The sequence below is a fragment of the Manihot esculenta genome, chromosome 7 (assembly GCF_001659605.2).
Source record: "Manihot esculenta cultivar AM560-2 chromosome 7, M.esculenta_v8, whole genome shotgun sequence".
Classification (NCBI taxonomy): Eukaryota; Viridiplantae; Streptophyta; class Magnoliopsida; order Malpighiales; family Euphorbiaceae; genus Manihot; species Manihot esculenta.
The window spans coordinates 32,591,488-32,612,045 of record NC_035167.2 but is presented as its reverse complement, the minus strand read 5'-3'; the positions used below and the strand labels follow the sequence as shown (position 1 = coordinate 32,612,045).

Here is a 20,558-nt window from a genome sequence, read left to right as displayed (position 1 = left end):
AGAGCCAGATATAGGGAGGGGGAGAGAGATCAGAACACCATATATTCTCCACCTACATGTAATCAGAGTGAATGTAATTGTATAATCTTGAATACATCAGGGATTGAATACAATAAGGTTCTCTGCTCTCCCTGCTTTGTTCCCAAATGAATTTTCTTGACTAAATAGTAATAGAACATAATCAATATTTGAACTTTTTTTTATAAGAGATTTTTGGGCGTATGTCATACAGGACCCCAAGAACAAAAAATTAAGTGGGGGTTTGTTGAAACTTCCGCAATGAGCTCAAATCTTTTTGAAGGAGCAAAAATACTATATCAAATCAGGCTAAAGAAGAGATGAGGGCATGAACCATGAAGCAACATATAAACTTGTGTTAGTATTATAATAGGAAATGGCCAGTAAGCTGGATATGATCAAGAGTGCGACGTAAACCATACTTATTGACAGCAGTATTAGCAGCCCTGAACCCTCCCCCATAAGCTGGTGAAGCATCATTGGCAATTTGATGCATGAAAAACTCGCCCAGTTTATTTTCAACGTCGGACTTCCCTCTCTTTTTTGAAGAGGATGATGAGGAGGAGGAAGCTATTGATGTACATGGCATGCCTTTTGATGGCAATACTTCTGATTCAAGCCACATATATGAGAGCACTTGACAGATACCTTCCTCTACCTCGGGATTAAGATGACGATAACCTGCATTGTTAGAAAGGAAATTATCAAAATGAACAGTGCAGTTGAAAAAAAAAAAAGTAAAGAAGCATAGAACATTTGGATAGGCTTGAAAACCTTTAAGTCGTAACCAGCCATGCATCAACTCATGGGCAAGAATAGCACCTGTTAGTAGTCTGTATCCACCAGGGAAATCAATAAATGAGATATTTCCAAAAGCAGAAACATAAGAAAGCTCATTTTTTTACCGGATAGGAAAGAACCCATGACCCTTCATTGAAATTTTGGCAAACCCAGATGCATAACACCAACCAATAAATGACAAAGTGATAAAGTGAAAACTACCCTAACTGTTACCTTGGAAGACCATAAAGCACAAGAATAGCTGTAACCTCACAACTTTTCCTAGTCACCTTTTGTGGTTGAGTTCTAATTCCAACTAGCCGGTTACCACCAATTCTTGGCCTCCTCTGTATCTGGGTATAATAAAAAAGAAAGAGAAAACAACTTGGTATGGATTCAATTCTTCACTCATAAACCACCATTAATATTAGAAAATCTAATAGCATAGCTGTCTTATATCATACACTGGTAACAGTCTGCTCCTCTTAAAGGCATAGACCCCTTGTCTCAGGCAAGTGATGATAGCCCTGGAAAGGAACACAAATGAGTAAGGGCAATTTCATATGCAAACCCACATGATATAGCAGGAGGTCACATGCTAAATTTTTCTCCCCAACAATAGCCTCATTGAGCGCTTGTCTTTCAACAAGAAGCATGGGAATTTGCTGATCCAATTTCATATTCATCCCTTCATAGTAGTCCCTGATGGCATGGTAAAGGGGTTGGCAATCACCAGTGTCCATAATAGCAGATTCCATGCATGCTAAGCATAAGCTCCGTCCATCTTCCAAAGAATAGTGTCTTGTATCCCAAGACTTCATGATGGCAGCAAATAAAAAAGACAAGGAAAATAACCAATAAGCATTATGGGTAGACAAAATTGATTCGAATGCTCACATATTTCCTCCAAACATTAAGTGATTACCTATCGGACCGTAAAATTTTATGCTATCTCAGGTGAATACCTCCAAGCGTTCACAACTGCAGCAGCGAGCTGTGTTATCATGTTCATGCGATGGGCAGTACTTCTGGGACCAAAATGGATGGCATCTATACTCAATCAAACCAACTTCATTTGTTGGGATCTGAAAAATATATGAAGTGAAAACTATTATATTAGTAGAGCCTATTATAATGTACGTGGATAATATCTAAGCCACAAAACAAGCATAATTTGCTGGACCAAGCATAATGGTTGGTTTTTGAATCCAGTCCATAACAATGGCTTCATTCATGTTCAACAAGTAGTGCCCATTCTTCCTATCTATGATTTGATACATTCACTTAACTGATAAACAATATAATACTGTTGAATCAAATTCAAACACATTGCAAATTTTTTATATCAAGAGTAATCATTATTATTATTATTATTATCAGATACAAAGGATTGAACTTCTATTAAATAAGTCAAATTATTAATTGAGAAACTTAGTTCAAATCCATAAAATCAACACAACTAGTTTGAAATTAAAGGTTAGTTGTTGCTGCTGTTTTTGTTGTTAATCAAATTGTTCAGCTGGTTCATAATTGATGTTAAGAAATGCAGTTAATAGGACGAATAGGAAAACTACCATTTGTCTCAATATAACAACTGCAAATAATAAAGTGGAAACTGAAGAACAATTTTTTCTCTTACATATTGAAGGCAGACTTCACATTTGGGATGTGTCAACTCTTTGAAACAAGACTTGTGATATGGATCGCTACCTGACAAAGAAAACTTGGATCAACAGAAAAAGAAAATTGAGTTAAGAGCTAGATGAAACAAAAAATATAAAGTTCATGATTGGATTTTCTTACTTTTATGTGCAATTTTCAAGACATTAGACTCACTTAATTTAGTGACAAATATGACAAACCAAAATTGAAATTAAGATAGTTGCAAACCAAGAGGAACAAACTACCTCATCCTCAGTAATTGGGTAACCACAAGAAGAGCAACGAAAGCACTCTGGATGAAAAAACTTTCCCATGCATCCAAGGTAATTGCCATAACCAATGTCACGATGGCAGCCACCACATAATAATCTGTAAGTTCCAGGGATAAGCACTCATGACCAACCAAGTACAAGATTGGAATGCTCAAACTTTTCTAACTGACTTATGATTCCTTTTTCTTCATTTTTCCCACTTACAAGCTATTTCTGGTTTAAATAAGCAAGGGAAAAGAGTTATACATAAATTATTGGAGCAAACTGAAAATGGGAGTCACAAGAACCCCAAACAGCCTAGAAAATTCTTACCTGAATTCAAAAACAAATCTTCAATGTAGCACAATGCTACACCACCCTAATCATAAGAAGGAAGTCAGAAGTTCAGCATCCTGGCGGTGCACCAAGCAGAGAAGTTAAAAGTTCTAAATTCCTTCTTACGGTATGTTAACTAATAAAACAATAACAACTAATCTAAATTAAGTCTCCACCCAAATTAATTGGGTTGGCTATATGGATTTGTTTCCTCCATTCCACTCTGTTTAGACTGCATCTTCAGAAAATTCTGGAGCTGCTATTTCTCATGAATTAACCCCATGTCATCCTAGTTCTGTATGCCCTTTATTTCCTATTACTTCATTGTGCTCAACCTGCCTTAATGGAGTAGGGAGAAAAGACTTACCAGTGAATAATGTATGTTAAATTTCATATGATTGTTCTTGCAATCCTGTCGTATTTGTGAATTTAAAACATGCAAAGGATATGTATTCATATTGAGCCAATTCATATCATTGCTTAATACTTATTTCCATAGCTAGTATATGCATCTTGAGGGTTAGCCTTCACCTAGATCAAGCAACATCGCACTAGCAAATAATTCATTGGCGTTTAGTCATTGTCATATATTAACTTAAAAGCCAGAAGGATGATTAGTCATTCTGGCAAAATCATATAAATGGCGCTTGACCAGCCAGCAACCCAATCAGCTCATCAAATCTACTACAAGGCAAATTAACACCTAAAGTTTGATGTATGCCTAAGAAAAATGTTTTGGCTGAACTAAGCTACACATTCTTCGCAACGATGATTTGTATTTTACCTACAACCTATGTTGTAATATTGTAGAGGCGCATAAGAAGGGGCAAGAGGACGATATCCAGGTGGATTAAGGCTATCGTGAAGTGCCCTATCTAGATCTTCATCATTATCTGTGCGGCATCTATATCCTGGGAAAGGGTCAATTTTCAACACAAGCCCAAAGAGAAGACAATGTGAACTTAATATGTATGGAGCCTGAAACATATAAAAACTTCAAACCTGGTCTTTTCCAATCTTCTGCTTGAGAAAGTGCAACAGCATGATCTGCTTTCTCCTTCTGCTTATCAGCTCTCGAGTGCTCATCCTGATTATGGTAGAGGAGCTCATTATTATTATTATTATTATTATTATTATTATTATTATTACTGGCAAAATACTAAGCAACCAATATGTAGAATTTTCAGTATTGCAATGTATGGCACTTATGAATTAGACAGACTTCCTCCTTTTCAGTTTGCACTATTCTCCCCTTCTAATTGCACATGGAATGGAACAGTTGAATGAACATAATCGGGCACTCCAAAGCACCCAAAATTACAAAATAATGTTAAACTAACATCTGGGATATAAATAAATTATGTACTTCTTCAATTGCTATAAAATAACCACTTTCTTTTCATTTTTCAAGCACTTTGAGCAGATCAATCACCAAAATGATGTTTTGCAAAATGCACTGACATGATTGGCCAAAATTAAGATATAAAGGGCTTCAGTAATCATCTCAACATAGATAGGATGTAACCCACACAACTAAACCACAAGTCAAGTGAAGGGAGACATTTTCAAAAGAAAGAATCATCGATCTTTATTAATTAGTCTAGAAATGCCACGAACTGTTTTCCAGGCTCCTTTGCATGTGGAGATGATGGCAAACTAGTCAAACTCTACGTGGTTAACTACTTAACTTGAAGCGTCTCATTGTTGAAAAGGAAGACCTGTTGTAGAAGTTGCTTGCACATTAAGTAAACTTTTGGTGGCCCAAATAAATAAGCATCATGTTTGGCAAAGAACCTACGGTGCATTAACTTATAAGCAAAAGCCCTTCAAAAGAAACATATTAAAAAAGACAATAAAAAAAATCAGTAGCATAAGGAATTAATAAAGTGGAGAACAAATATAAATTGATATTTATAAAGCACTGTGTCACAAGCATATTTGCCATTCATTTCACAAGTTGCAAAGGAATACAAAAACTAACTTTTAAGGCTTTTATGGTTGCTTAAAGTACCAAATTAACATGGCCGTTTGGAATTGAGTTTTAGGAATTAAAAAAAAAAGTTTCATTAAGATTTTCTTTAAAAAAATACTTTATTATTTTAATATTTTTTTATAGTTACAACTTATCAATTTTTTTAGGCAAATAATCATTTAAGTTTCGGTCAAGTAAAATGTTCCATTTGACCTTTAAACTATTAAAAATAACACAAAAAAAACTAAAATCTAACACCATTAAATCTCTATAAAAAATGATAATAAAACCCTTAATAAATATCACAATAGTCATTTAAGCCCTTAAATAAATAATATTAATATTATATTTTAATAATTTAATTTATATATAGTTTATATTAATTTATATTGTTATAAATGAATATAATAATTTTATAAAATAAATAAAATATTATTTAAAAATTTTAGAAGAATTCATATTTAAATTTAATAAATAATAAATTGAAAAATCCTTTATATCAATCAAAATCATAAATGATTTTATATTTTTTTATTTTTTATTATTTAAAGATTATATTTTAATATTAAAAAATTTTTTAAAAATTTTTAACATATCTTTAAAAAAATACAATTATTACAATATAATATGTAATAAAAACAAGAAAAATAATAAAATATATTAAAAGTTTAAATGTAATTTTTTTATATAGGTATGGAATTTAAATAATATTGTAAATTAATTAAAAAAAATATCTTATGATCTTTTATTAGTTTTGAATTACTTTTAACAATTCTTATATTTTCATAATTTCTATAGTTAAATTTTATTAAAAAAATATTATCTATAATTATAATAATATTTACATATTTTAATAACACTTATAAGTTTTTAAATGAAATGTTAATATTAAAATTGATATCTAATTAAAGGAAAAATAAAAGATAATTTGAATTTTTTTTTAAAGTGAATTATTTTTGTATACTTATAATAATTTTAAATTTAAGAAATATTAAAAAAATTCTAAATATTTAGAGTAATTCACATCTATATTCAATAAATTATAATTAAGAGGATTAAATTGAATTTTTATATTTTAACGGTTTTTGGATTAGGGGATTATTTTAAAAATTTATAAATTTAAATAATTATTATATATTAGTTTAAGGGTTAGAGTTTAAATGATTCTCGAAAAATTTTCAAAATTTTTTATTTAACTCTGACTAATATATGTGAAAAAGTATTTTTCTCAGTATCAACTTTAACATCAATGATAACAGACCATGCACACACATACGTATAGTAAATTTTTTACCGGCATCAAGATATTTATATATCTCCAAAGAAATTCATAAATTTAAACATAATATCTACCTGATTTTAGCTAAAATGTTATTCATTGATTGGCTGAATATATAGATACATGCTCATAAACAAAAATAAGGAAAATGGAAAATGACCATAAAAAAATTTACCAAAGATCTAGCTGGTGGCCGCCAGCTGACCATGTTTTCCTCAAGCTGTGGTTGACGGCTGCCCCCACCACCACCACCACCTCCGTGACTAGACCCACTCTTGAAAATCTTGCTGAGCCATTTCATGAACCGAGATTTTCTCTCTGCGTATAAACAAACAAAGTCCCCTCTTAACATAAAAATTCCAATAAACCCACAGAAACAATAGCAAATATAGACCATATATATATATATCAATTTTCACACATTAAAGTCTAACCCAAAGAAAAGAAACAGTTAAGGAAGCAAATTATCAAACAAATTGGAGGCGAAAACAAGGAAAAAAAAATGAAAAGGAAAGATGTTGATCTTACCATAAATGCATGGATTAGAGATATGGTTGACACCTGAAGACGACGAAGAAGAAGATGGAGGAGCCATGGGAATTGAAAGGAAGCTATTTGTATGTATAGAATTAACCAGAAAATGATGAAATCAAAGGAAACCCAAGGAAATGAAAACGACAGAAAGAAATGAAGAAAAAGAAAGGAAGAGAATGAACAAAAATGGGTAAAGAGAAGAACAAAAGGGAAGGAACAACGCAGTAGAGCATGGTTGATTAAAAAGGGAGGAATTAATAAGAGGGAAACAAAAGAATCTAGAAGAGAAAGAGATTCTTAGCTTGAGAAAGAAAGGAAAAGAGCTTTAAGAGTGATCGGAAAAAGATGAAATGTGGGGGAAGAAGGAATCTGCTGAGACGGAGAATATGGAAGTGACGGTGGATGGTATAGAATCGAAAGGGAAAGATTGGAGGAGAGAATGTTTTTTGAGCACCAATGGGATGGATTGGAGCTGGAGAGGAATTTTGTCCTCTCTTCTGTTTGTTTCACTTCGCTTTTTCTTTTGTTTTCTTTCTTCCGTTTTCTTTGAAAAAAAAAAAAAAAAATTTCCCGGGCAAACATTTATGAGCTTGAGATATGCCCTTACCCCTTACCATTCAGATTTAATATTTTATAGAAAGTAAAAGAAATTAAAATTACCACAATTATTAATATATTATAACAATTCAGATTTAATAATTTAATTATTCAAGATTTATAATACTTAATTTAGAGTATTATAAATACTATTTTATTTTTTATTATACTTTAATTAGTGATATTTATTTTTTTATAAATTATTTAAATTGAATAAAATTTTAATTTGATAATATTTTATGTAATTAATTTTATTAATTTTTTTAATCGTTTATGCTTTATTAAAATTAATTTTTTTATAATAATTTTAATTGATTATATATATTTATTCTATATAAATATTTATATTAAAAAAATTAAAAAACATATAACATTTGTTAATCAGATTATATTAGATATAATTTTAAAAAATTATCAAATCAATTGTGAAAATTTTTAATATTTTGTTATATATATATATATATATTATTTTTATTATTTAAATATTGTTTTATGTGGTAGTACCTAACTTTTATAAATATATTTTCAATATTATATTTATTATTAAAATAAAAAATACAATAATTTTTTAATAATAAAATACAATAATTTTTTTTATAATATCAATAATTTATTATATTCAAAAGTAATAGGAAATAAAAGATTAGTAATGATCAATATAATAAATTATATTTATTATATTAAAAATTAAGAAATCAAAAAATTATATATTAACAGTAATGATAAAAATAATAAATTGTATTTAATATATATTAATTATTATTTTATATTGATAAAAAAATTAAAAATATATAAACAATTATAAATTTATGCCACATACTTATGCAGAGTTAATTGTACACATTTCAATTTCTCGTATATTTATTATTATTTAGGGAAGAGATGGAATACATGGTTATATTTTTTTTACAGTTTATTTATTACTCTAAATAAAATATATATATTAAAATTTTTATTTTATTATGATTAATATATTATATTAAAAAAATTATAGGAACTTAATAATAATAATAATAATAAATTAAAAGGATATATATAAAGAGTAATAATAAAAATAATAAATTTTATTTATTATGGACATATAAATTAGTAACATTATTAAATATAAAAATACACTTTAAAAATAAAAATAAAAATAAAACATGTTAAAATTGATCACTGGACACACATCCACAAGTTTACATTGACATAACTACATCAACCTAGGTATGCACTTATTAACCACTATATATATATATATATATATTAACATTATATATATATTATTAAAATAAAAATATAATAAATTTTTAATAATAAAATATAATAAATTTTTTTATTCTAATATCAATAATATATTATATTAAAAGTAATAGAAAATCAAAAAATTAGTAAATAAAAAATAAAAAATCATACATTAATAATGATGATAAAAATAATAAATTGTATTTAATATATATATTAATTATTATTTTATATAAAAATAAAATTAAAAATATATAAAGAATTATAAATTTATGTTTAGGATTAATTGTATATTTAATATGTAAATTTAATGCGATACTTATCAATCTCTCATCAATATATTTTAAAATTTAATTATATATGTGTATATAAATAAATAAATATATATATATATATATATATATATATATATATATTATTTACTAATAATAAAAATATAATTAAAAATATATTAATTAATTAATAATACTAGATATAATATTTTTTCAATTTATTTATTATTAAAAATAAAAATAAAATATATATGTTAAAATTTTTATAATAAATATATTATAGTAAAAAAGTGATAAGAAATTAAAAAGTCACATCTTAAAAATCACAAACTCGTAGTACCGGTAGAAAATTAAAAAATCATATATAAATTATAATAATAAAAATAATAAATTTTATTTATTATATACATATTAATTAATAATATTATTAAATATAAAAATATAACTTTATCATGCTACTTGGCACAAATATATAAGTGTAAGAGTGTCACTTTGAAATAATTATATGAATCTAAACATGCCACTTGTCAATTTCTCCATAGCCTATTTTAGAATCCAACTTGTTAGACCACGACTTATTGGCATTAGATACTCAAGTGAATGCTCATATTCAACTCCAATTACCTTATCATTGAAGCATGAAATACTACACATGTAATGGAGGAGCGGAAATTATGTTCTTTTCACATCTCTCTTTGCGACACAAATATCATGTAATTGAAGAGCTACATTATGACCAGATTCTAAAAGCCTTCTTCATCGAGTTTGAAAGAACTTATATTTGAGAACAGCCTCTAAATTAAATATTATACAGCAATAAAGAACCCAGATCCCATCCTACCTCCCCTCACCCCCTTCTCTATTCTTGTTTCTCTCGGAAGATAAAATGGTAGAACTGTGTGCTTACTATCAATTGTCTCCATGATTGTCAATTGCTCCCAATTTATCCCATGAGATACAATCCCTAGTGCAACTCCGCGTACCTGCAAACAGAAAAAACGAAAAATGAATACGAGGGCAATCAATGTTACAATTTTCAATAAGCCTGTTGAATTATCAAAGAGATCAACAGCAAACATTTAAAGTCTGCAGTTTATTTGACAAATAATTAACTAATCAACTGATCTTTCTCTTACCTCATCAAACACTAGATTGATGAATCTCAAAGACAGAAAGAGGGTAAGAGTGATCTCAGCCACTGGTACACCAATACACCTCAAAGGAAGCATAAACCACCGCAATGCAAATGCCAATTGTTCTGGAGTTGTGGTTGCCAGGCAGAGGCTTGCACTTTGGAAAATCTATCAAAAAACACAAAGACCAGCTCTCAGAGTGAACAAGAGTGTGTTTGTCTAAAAAATGCTTACTAAAACCCATGAGATAACTTTTTGCAAGGTTCTGAGATATGGACCATGTTAATCATGTCTGAGTGCACATGTACATGCATGAATGATTCATGTCCTCAAATGCCACAGGAAAAAGGTTCACAAGAACTTAATTATCATGGAGAGACAAAGAGGATCTAAGGATATGAAAGGAACTCACAGTGAAGGTTAAGCATGCAGCTGTGCTTGCTACTGATAAATCCTTCCTTGTAAATTTTAATGGTCCTAGCTTCATTATTAAATATGAATAACCTTCCAAAGACACAGGAAGATTAGGCAAGCCCATCATTGCAGGCGGTGGAGTTCTTGGCTGGACAAGAGGAGGTGCACTATCTGCACCCAGCCCCAACATTACGAATAGAATTCCAGAAAGCAATGACACTCTTCCCAATTGATCCTAAGAGGATTCAGGAAATTCAGCAATAAGTATCACTATAAAACCATTCAAAAGAGTAAACTATCCAGAGGCAAATTTTTTATATATCCTGCTCTTTGCATTTAAAAAGTCAAACTACTGAATTTACCATCCAGACTTGTCTTGGGAGAATCCATATTGACAGAAGAGCAATGTACACCACCAATACAAAACGCATTACTATATGTGCCCGTGCTGGCAAAACAACTAAGACCAAGAGCCATATCTGCATAAGCAAAATAATAGGATTGATTTGCAAAAGCAAATATATTATCCTCTAAAAAATTAGCAACAATCAATTTTATGAAGATAAAAAGTGGACTGAAGCTACAAACAAGAATTGAATTCAAAATGAAATTTACCAATTTGATTCTGGGGTCAACAGGATGCAAAAAGGTGGTTGGCGACTTAACCAGTTTCCAGTCTCACCCGTGGTTGTCCACTGAAGCTCTAATTCTGGAACTTCTCAGCTTCAAACTTGCAGGGATTTTATAAATCCAAATAGTAGGTGTATGGTTTAGACGACATTTAGCGTAAATAAGAACGCGATTTTGCGGAATTAAGGTTTTGAAATTAGGGTTTCGAAACTTGCCAGATGAAGAAGGGGGGATGGTCGTTAGGATTGTGCTGTTAGCGGAGCTCATTGGTATTGTTGTTGAAGAGATAGAAGAGTAGATGCTGTAAATCTTCCTTTACATAAAATTTAAAAAGTAAAACGGTTGTCGTTTGTGCCAAATGAATTATGGAAAACGATATGTCGTATTATCATTTGTGAACAACAGCGAATATCAATGCATTCTCGTTTTAAAAACGGCACGTCGTATTTTTAAGAATATCGTTTCAATCTTTTCCCAAAATCTGAACGACATATCAATATCATTGCGTTTACAAAAACACAACATATAGTTGTGCTCCATGGCTTAATTAACATTAAGATAATAAAAATAATTATTGTAATTACATAAACATTCAAAACACAATTATTTGGCAAATCAAACCATTAAGCTTCTTTATTCAATACTCTCATACACAAATGCATCTTCTCTCACAATTATGCAGAGTTCAATAGGAAATTATGTGTTAATTATGCCCCGTATCGAGCAGTAACATCTCCAACCCCAGCATGGATAGCACCGGTGCAGAACAATTGGGTAGCGCTCACTATTATCGTCACAACTTCAAGAGTTCTCTGTTTGTCGACACAGCAATGTCACCGTCAGAACTTACTCTGAAAATATCTTTCTTCTTGCATTTAATAAGTTTTGAACTTACCAAGTTCGAGTCTGTCCAGCCTACGTTAATCTCTTTACATGCCAATCTGCGAAACCAAACAACCAAAACATGAATAAGATCTTAAAATAACAGCAGGTGAACAAAGAGAAACATAAAATTGATCATAAATATCGACCCCATCGCTAGCAGAGTGAGGGACAAGGATGTCACGGAGGAGGCAGCAGCCGCATGTAAGTTTGGAACGTTCCATTGAACAATATTATGGAGTCCTGTAAGTGAGGTACCGATGCCAACTACTCCACAGAGAAGGGAGAAAATGATGAAGAAACCTGTTGCCATGTTTCCCATTGGGAAGTATATTGGAAATATGCGGGCAGGAATTGATAAAACAGAGGCTGCATATGCACAGAGGCAAGAACTTGTTAATACCTGCTTGTTGCTGATAAACTAAACATTTCTGTGTGCAGATATCTGAATTTACCTGTTTCTCGAGTTCTTTTAATCCCATGATTTACAGCCCATGAAGCAATTACTATAATGATGAAATACAGGGCAATATTTATAATTGAGAGCAAGAAGGCTGCTGATTTGGATGCTCCTGAAGCCGTGGCCATTTTGGGAATTTGGAGACAATGGCAAGCGGACAAGACTATTTGTTCTGCGTCTTCCTTATTGGTTTGGTAAGGAGTTCTACTGTTCCTGACTACAAGTTATGAAGAGGGTGATCCTGCCACATCTTTATGCATAATTTTTGTTGATGGATTATTGGACTTTCTTAATTTGCAAGAAATGTCTTTAATCCCTTATCCTTACTGGACTTGCCTCACTGAAGAGGAAGGAATCAAATGAAGCCTTGAAACTGTGTCCCTGGATCACTTTTTTCTGGAATATTTTAGGCTCTGCGGACAGTGAAGGAATAATGTTTGCTTGTAATCCTGGGTAAGCTCCGAAATAAGTTTACAGGTATTAATTAAGGTAAATTTATTTAGAAAGACTATTAAACAGCGTACTCACCCCGGTTCCTTATTTTACAAAGATTCTCTATCCTATTGCTAGTGCCTGATTTAGACTCACGGCAAACACTTTAAATCTGGCAGCGTTTTTAGCTGTTCCTTTGTCGTTCTGCTCTCCATATCTTTGCTGTCACGGGCTTGCAGGTACAGAATTCTTTAGTATTTTCGTCTGCCATGGCGAAGAGGGTGCCACTTTGACCTACTCCTTGCTGGAAAATTAGAACAAAGTATAAACAGTAACTTAAAAACTGAAAAATGCAGAACGCAATAGATTAATGTTCAATAAAGAAAGATGAATCAAAGCAGAGAAAATATTGTTAGCTCGTTCCAAAAGATCAAGGTGGATCGACCACAAAACGCAGCGAGAGCTAACCAACCAACTCTATATCTTTACCAGAATCTACAAAAAGGAAAAACAGAAATATGGGCTGGAGCTTCATTATGCCAGCTCTCCATTCTCCCCTCCATCTTCAATTTAAGATCTCTAGTGTCCCAATGCTGTGCAAACGGGGTGTCAGATAATTGTTGCTTTGGTCAAAACCCATTTGGCCATTTTCAAGCACTCAAGGGCTGAAAGAGACATGCCCGAAGAACTTACCTGGAAGGACCTGAAAAGGCAAGAAGAGCAAAAAGAATGTGGGTCTTGCAGGACTTGCCTCAGAGATTGTTAATTTGAAACTGTATTCATACTAAAATTATTGACTAAAATTGTGGTTACAATTGCTAAAATTATTATCAAACAACTATGGAGAAGTAATTGATCAGGACTTGGTGAAAAGTACTGTGACAATCTATGTAGAAATGGGAATAGAACCAATGAACGAGATTTTGAAGCATCACTGCTCAAGGAAAGTGCTGCATTTTACTCAGAGAAGGACTCACAAATGGATACAGAACGAGTCCTATGAAGATTACATGTATTTGGTATTGAAAATACATTTTTTGTTCAGTATTTAGTGTGTAGTTATTCGTCCATTCTTAATTTTCTTTTTCTTGATGGTTCAATCTTTTCGTGGTGAATTTAGGTTGAACGATGCTTGAAGCATGAGAAAGAAATAGTTTCTCCTTATCTGCCGGCCACAACTCAAGATAAGATAATACAGGTCAGTTCATCGTAAATCCAAACATAATCTAAATTCTGGAAGCAGGTTGTTGAACATGAATTGCTTCAAGAGAAAGCCAGTGAACTTGAAGGAAAAAAATGATTTTGATAATATTATTTTTCAGACTATTAGGGCATTAAATAAATTTTAGAGGGACCATCTCAATTTTTTATTGGCAAATGTGAGGTGGGAGAGTCTCAATTGTCTATAGTCATTGAAATCCAACCATTACAATCAATTTCTAGCAAAGCTACCCTCAACACAGATGCACACTGTAAAACAAGCAATTTAAAAGTAAACACTCAAATGAAATAAGGAAGTTTTGATTCCCAAAATCCAATCCTATCAGGTAATTTCAACTAGCTGAATCTCTACACATCGTATGTCATTCCCACTTTGAGTAATTGCTTATGAGGGATTAAGAAAACTTCATCTGGCTGTCTCACACATCTGCTTAACCAATTATAGAGGTGGTTCACTACCAATTTCTTAACCCAGCTGGATCCATTTGCAGCCATCACCTCACCCTCACCCATTAGATAAACAAAACCATCTTCCAAAGCATTATCAACCAATGCCAATTCCCTTTGCCTATCTTCCTCACAGTTATCTTCCTCTATGAAGGCCTTCAATTGATCTGCTAGCATCTCCTGAAATGTCTTATGATCCATCCTTTGATCCTTGTATCCGTACCTAACTATACATCGAAAAATCAACTCCCCAGGCTTTACTCGCTGAAACAAGAACCTTTCCTCAGCTGGAACTTTACTGACGGGCAATGACTTGATTGAAACGAATATAAGAACTTCATGCAATGCAGGAACAGTTGACACATAGTGAGTAAATGTAGGAGATATGCCATGAACAAGCCGAGTATAGAATAAAGCAAGACCTTCTACTCGACAAATCCTCTCATTAGATACTATAGCAGTAAGTGTTTCAATTGGAACTTTATTTTTGAGCTCGTACATATACTTCTTCCTGTAGCCATAGTTCCATATGAACATAATGGAGACAATAATGAAGGCAAAGAGTAATGGAATGTACCCTCCATCAGCAAACTTGTACAATGTAGAGCTCAAAAATAACATTTCAATGAAACCGATGGTTAGGACATAGATGATTATGAGAATGATATTTGTTTTCCATACCATAACCATAACAAGAACCAGAAATGAAGATGTAATCACGAAACAAAATGTTACAGCAATTCCTGCAAGAAAGCAGAAAAAGTGTTAAATTGGTTATATGCTAAAAACTATTGTAACATAATCACAACCTTACCGTATGCATTGCCAATCGTTAAAGTATTTTTGAAGCCAAGAGTGACTCCTACACAAGCCAACATCAAAAGAGTGTTTATCTCAGGCACATACACTTGTCCTTCATGTTCTGAAGATGTATGCACAACCTTAACTCGTGGAAAACACCCCAGAGCAACAGATTGTTGGATAATAGAGAAGGACGCAGAGATTAATGACTGACTAGCAATTATCGAAGCCAATACTGCCAAAACAAACTGTGGCCAATATAGTGCTTCTGCATCAATAAAAATTTGGAATAAGTACTGAATCTAATATAAGGCAGGTCTAGTAAAAATCACACATACTTGGGATTGATTTGTAGAAGGAATTAGCAGCATCTTCTGTATTTTTACTGAGATAGGAACATTGGCCCATATAGGCTAACAAGACAGAAGGAACGATCAGAGCACAACTGCTTAACCGAATCGAGTGAATATGGAAGTGGCCCAAATCAGCAAATAGAGCTTCAGAACCTAATTTTATTCAAGTGAAAAAGGGTCAAGTAAACTAGAATCTCAAGGGTTCATTCTAAACTCCATGATATCACTACATTAGGATCTGTACCTGTGAGACATAAAACGACACCTCCAAGAGAAATCCAAGCATTCTTCTTTTTCCTCTGGAAATATTTCACAATGTGCCATGGATTGACAGCCTTGATGACACCAGGGTCATGCTTGATGAAGTTGAAAAGCCCAATAGATGCAATAAAAGCAAACCACAAGACGAGAATTGGAGCAAAACTATAGCCAACTTTATGAGTTCCGAACCTCTGAACTTGGAACAATAAAATCAAAATCACCACTGAGATCCACATGATTACATCTTCTGAAAGATTAGGAACAGCCTCCTTAATACCTCCAACAGCAGATAATACTGTACAAGAAATTGAAGGATGGAAATTTTTATTCTTTTCAAACAAAGAAGGCAAGGACTTTATTTTTATTTATTTACCAGATATGCAGGGTGTAAGAATGCCATCTCCAAGGACCATGGACACTCCAACCATGGTTGTGAACAATAGAGAGTACTTGATTATAAGGCTGCTCTCTAGTGAAGTTTTGAGAGCTGAAGCCATCTTTGTACTGTGTTTTGGCAAATCCAACTTATAAGTGGACACTTCTTTGTCTTCAGCCTGCTGTGTTGGTATCAAACTGACCTTTGCATGACGACATATCAGAGTATAGAGTGCAAAGGTTCCTCCTGCAATGGATGACAACTTAGAAACTTTTTCATATCCAATAAATTGGAATTAATAGAAGCTGAAGCTTACCATCCCCATTATCATTTGCAGATAGAACGATGAATACATACTTAATCAAGGAGATTATAATAATGGAGTAAATTATCAAAGAAAGCACTGCAAGGACATCCTCCTTGTTCTCGGCCCCATCAGGAAAAATTCCAGGCAGAACGTACAACGGAGATGTACCCAGATCACCATAAACAACACCAATACATTGAAATGCAAGCTTCAAGATTGTTCTCCAATCTTTTTTCTGCAGACCCACAAAAAAAAAAATTCCATTAGTTGAATCCTAATCATAAATCAACTCCAAACAAGAAGTTTATCATATATATACATGACGATCAGTATAGGTGGTAACTCCATCTGCCTCCAAATCAAATGATCTTTGTTTAGTTAAGCTTGTCCCTCGTCCACATTGTTCTTGCTTTTGTTGTTCTTCAATGGATAACCTTTCTTCTTCTAAACCTGCCATTATAACCTTTCAATAACTGTGAACAGCGGTGGCTGCAGTGATGGTGATAGTGAAAGAGTGAATCACTTAGAATCAAAAAATTTCAATATTTGAATAACTCTTATCTAACTTTTATCTATCCAACAGTCATTTTGAATCAAAGAATTCAAATCTCATCAACTTTTATCTATCTAAAAGATTGAATTTTGATATTAAGAAAAATAATTTTAAAATATGAACCGATTAAAAATTATACTTGTAAATTTTATATAAAAAGAACATATGAAATGTTGCATATTTGTAAAAAGTGAAAGAGATTATTTAATAACTTAGTTGTTAAAAATTTATAATGTTTGATTTAGAGTATTATAAATACTATTTTATTTTTATTATATTTTAATTACTTATTATTTATTTTTTATAAATTATTTAAATTGAAATTTTTTTATAAATTATTTAAATTGAATAAAATTTTAATTTGATAATATTTTATATAATTAATTCTATTAATTCTTTAATTATTTATACTTTATCATAATTATTATTTTTTATAATAATTTTAATCGATTATATATATTTATTCTATATAATTATTATATAATATTTGTTAATTAAATTATATTAGATATGATTTCAAAAAATTGTGAAATCAACAAACTAATAGATGAGATAGTAAAAATTTTTTATATAATATTTTATTATGAACTTTTATATATATATATATATTTACTTGATTTATTTTTATTATTTAAATTTTTTTATATGATATTTATCTATTTTTTATAAATATATTTTTAACATTATATTTATTATTAAAATAAAAAATACAATAACTTTTTAATAATAAAATACAATAAAACTTTTATTTTCATATTAATAATGTATTATATTAAAAAATAATAAAATACAATAAAATTTCTATTTTAATATTAATAATATATTATATTAAAAAATAGTAAGAAATCAAAAAGATTAATAACGATTAATATAATAAATTGTATTATTATATCAAAAATAGAAAATTAAAAAATAATATATTAATAGTAATAATAAAAATAATAAATTACATTTAATATATATATATTAATTATTATTTTATATAGATAAAAAATTAAAAATATATGAAAAAATTATAAATTTATGTGATATATTATATAGGATTAATTATATACTTGATAATCTCTCATATATTTATTTTTTATTTACATAAAAAATAAAATATATGTAGTATCAATTAATTAATAACGTTGTTTCTAATTTTTTTTTAGTTTATTTAGTATTAAAAATAAAATATATATATATATATTAAAGTTTTTATATTAGTGTGATTAATATATTATATTAAAAAATTATAAAAAATTTAAAAAGCACATACTAATAATAATGATAAAAAATTAAAAAGTTATATATTAATTATAATAATAAAAATAATAAATTTCATTTATTATGAATATATTAATTAGTAATATTATTAAATATAAAAATATAACTTAAAATAAAAATAAAATATATTAAATGTGTTACTTAATACAAATATACATTTTCATAATTATATGAACCTAAACATAACACTTTTCAACCTCACAAAATATATGTATATATATATTATAATGATTTATTTTTATTATCTAAACCTCTTTTTAATTATATACCGTAATTATCTAATTTTTATAAATATATTTTTAATATTATATTTATTATTAAAATAAAAAATATAATAATTTTTTAATAATAAAATATGATAAAATTTTTATTACAATATCAATAATATATTATATTAAAAAGTAGTAAAAAATTAAAAGATTAGTAATAATTAATATAATAAATTATATTTATTATATTATAAAATAAAAAATAAAAAAAGTTAAGTTATATATTAATAATGATGATAAAAGTAATAAATTGTATTTAACTTATATATTAGTTATTATTTTATATATATTAATTATTATTTTATATAGAAATAAAATTATAAATATATAAAATATTATAAATTTATGGTATATAATATAATTATATATGATTAATTGTATATTTGACAATCTCTTATATATTTTTTATTATTCATATAAAAAATAAAAAATAAAAATATATAGTATCAATTAATTAATAATATTAGTTAAAATTTTTTTCAACTTATTTACTAAAAATAAAAGTAAAATATATATATTAAAATTTTTATTTTATTATGATTAATATATTATATTAAAAAGTCAAGTACCTTTTAATAAAAAAAATTAAAAGTCATATATAAATTATAATAATAAAAATAATAAATTTTATTATTATAAATATATTAATTAATAATATTATTAAATATAAAAATATAATTTTAAAATAAAAATAAACACAAATATATAAATTTAAATATTTCACTATGTATAATTATATAAATTTAAACATGTCACTTATCGATCCATCCATAATCTATTTTAGAATTCACCTTTATATATAAATATAGATATGATTTAAATTAAAAAATACATTTAAAAATTATTTAAATTAGTTTTAGTTAAATTCTTACCATTGATATTTTATCTTAAATCTATGTGTCATTTTGAAAATTTTACAATAGTATTAATTATTATTTTTTATATACATTTTTATTAACCTTAAAATTATTTAATATTAATATATGAAAAAATATGAAAAAAATCTTATTAATCAATAAAATTATTATTATTAACCATTAAATATTTTATTATTTAATTTTTATAATATAAAAAATTTATTAGTTGATTTTTCTATTTTATAAAAATGTCTATAAATTAATCTTTCTATATTAAAAGTATTTTAGATTTTTTTTATAATAATTAAAATTGATAAATAGATTAATTAATAAATTTTTAAAAAATATTAAAGATGTTTTAATTTTATTTTTTAATATCAAAATACTAATTAGTAAATTTTTTATTAAATAATAATTTTTAATAAATTTTAAGTTTAGATTTGAATATTTTATAATATTAAAATTAAAATATTAAATAATTTTAAGTCTTATAAAAGGAGAGACAAAATGGACCCATCTCTTTTGCATTTGGGTGAGTGAAGCATCTCAATCTAGCCATAGGCCTTAGGCTTGCCACTTTTGGAAAATTTTGTTATGTGTGAAGCTAGCCAACCACAACCCATATCAAAAGGACATTAAGCATTTGATCATAATTATCTACCTAATTAGGGCAATTCATACTAGTTTTAACTTGATTTTAGGGGCTAAAATCCTTAATATTCAATTTTTACAATAGCTTACTTCAATTGAATCAATTTGAAATTACTTACTTCAATTGAATTAATTTAAAAACTCAATTCCGTATGTTCTTTTCGATTCAGTTAAGTTTTAATTTTCAAAATATGATGATTTCAATTAAATTTATAAAATTAAACCGGATCAAATAATTAATACTACCATATTGTTTTGGTAATACAGAGATGTCACGCTATAATTAAAGTCAAAATATTTTAATTAAACTTTAGAACATT

The 20,558-nt window shown here is 28.8% G+C and overlaps 2 protein-coding genes and 2 pseudogenes across 2 annotated transcripts; all 4 read right to left on the bottom strand.

Annotated features, from left to right (window-relative positions):
* Positions 1-68: 68 nt before the first annotated feature.
* LOC110619250 lies at positions 69-6,610 on the bottom strand (annotated as a pseudogene).
* Positions 6,611-9,526: 2,916 nt separating this feature from the next.
* On the bottom strand, positions 9,527-11,412 carry LOC110619114 (annotated as a pseudogene).
* A 197-nt stretch (positions 11,413-11,609) lies between these two features.
* LOC110619659 (membrane protein PM19L) lies at positions 11,610-12,734 on the bottom strand. The gene is made up of 4 exons (XM_021763190.2): positions 12,440-12,734; positions 12,134-12,353; positions 11,998-12,043; positions 11,610-11,914 (listed from the first exon to the last, which is right to left on the bottom strand). The coding sequence occupies exons 1-4, from the start codon at positions 12,570-12,572 to the stop codon at positions 11,810-11,812; spliced, it is 504 nt and encodes a 167-aa protein (XP_021618882.1). The 5' UTR covers positions 12,573-12,734; the 3' UTR covers positions 11,610-11,809.
* A 1,711-nt stretch (positions 12,735-14,445) lies between these two features.
* On the bottom strand, positions 14,446-17,099 carry LOC110619070 (potassium transporter 5). The gene is made up of 7 exons (XM_043958170.1): positions 16,962-17,099; positions 16,652-16,877; positions 16,333-16,581; positions 15,943-16,254; positions 15,684-15,851; positions 15,359-15,613; positions 14,446-15,287 (listed from the first exon to the last, which is right to left on the bottom strand). Exons 1-7 carry the CDS (start codon positions 17,097-17,099, stop codon positions 14,446-14,448), a joined length of 2,190 nt encoding a protein of 729 aa, XP_043814105.1.
* Positions 17,100-20,558: the final 3,459 nt, after the last annotated feature.

What these genes read in the sequence shown, in the direction of transcription:
- LOC110619659 (XM_021763190.2), bottom strand. Translation starts at nt 12,572, where the DNA reads ATGGCCACGGCTTCAGGAGCATCCAAATCAGCAGCCTTCTTGCTCTCA. An exon ending in TAAAAGAACTCGAGAAACAG is followed by an intron (nt 12,354 to 12,439) that starts GTAAATTCAGAT and finishes GTGCATATGCAG; the next exon opens with CCTCTGTTTTATCAATTCCT. An exon ending in GCTGGACAGACTCGAACTTG is followed by an intron (nt 11,915 to 11,997) that starts GTAAGTTCAAAA and finishes GTCGACAAACAG; the next exon opens with AGAACTCTTGAAGTTGTGAC.
- LOC110619070 (XM_043958170.1), bottom strand. Translation starts at nt 17,099, where the DNA reads ATGGCAGGTTTAGAAGAAGAAAGGTTATCCATTGAAGAACAACAAAAG. An exon ending in TCTTACACCCTGCATATCTG is followed by an intron (nt 16,255 to 16,332) that starts GTAAATAAATAA and finishes TTTCTTGTACAG; the next exon opens with TATTATCTGCTGTTGGAGGT. An exon ending in AACGATTGGCAATGCATACG is followed by an intron (nt 15,288 to 15,358) that starts GTAAGGTTGTGA and finishes GCTTTCTTGCAG; the next exon opens with GAATTGCTGTAACATTTTGT.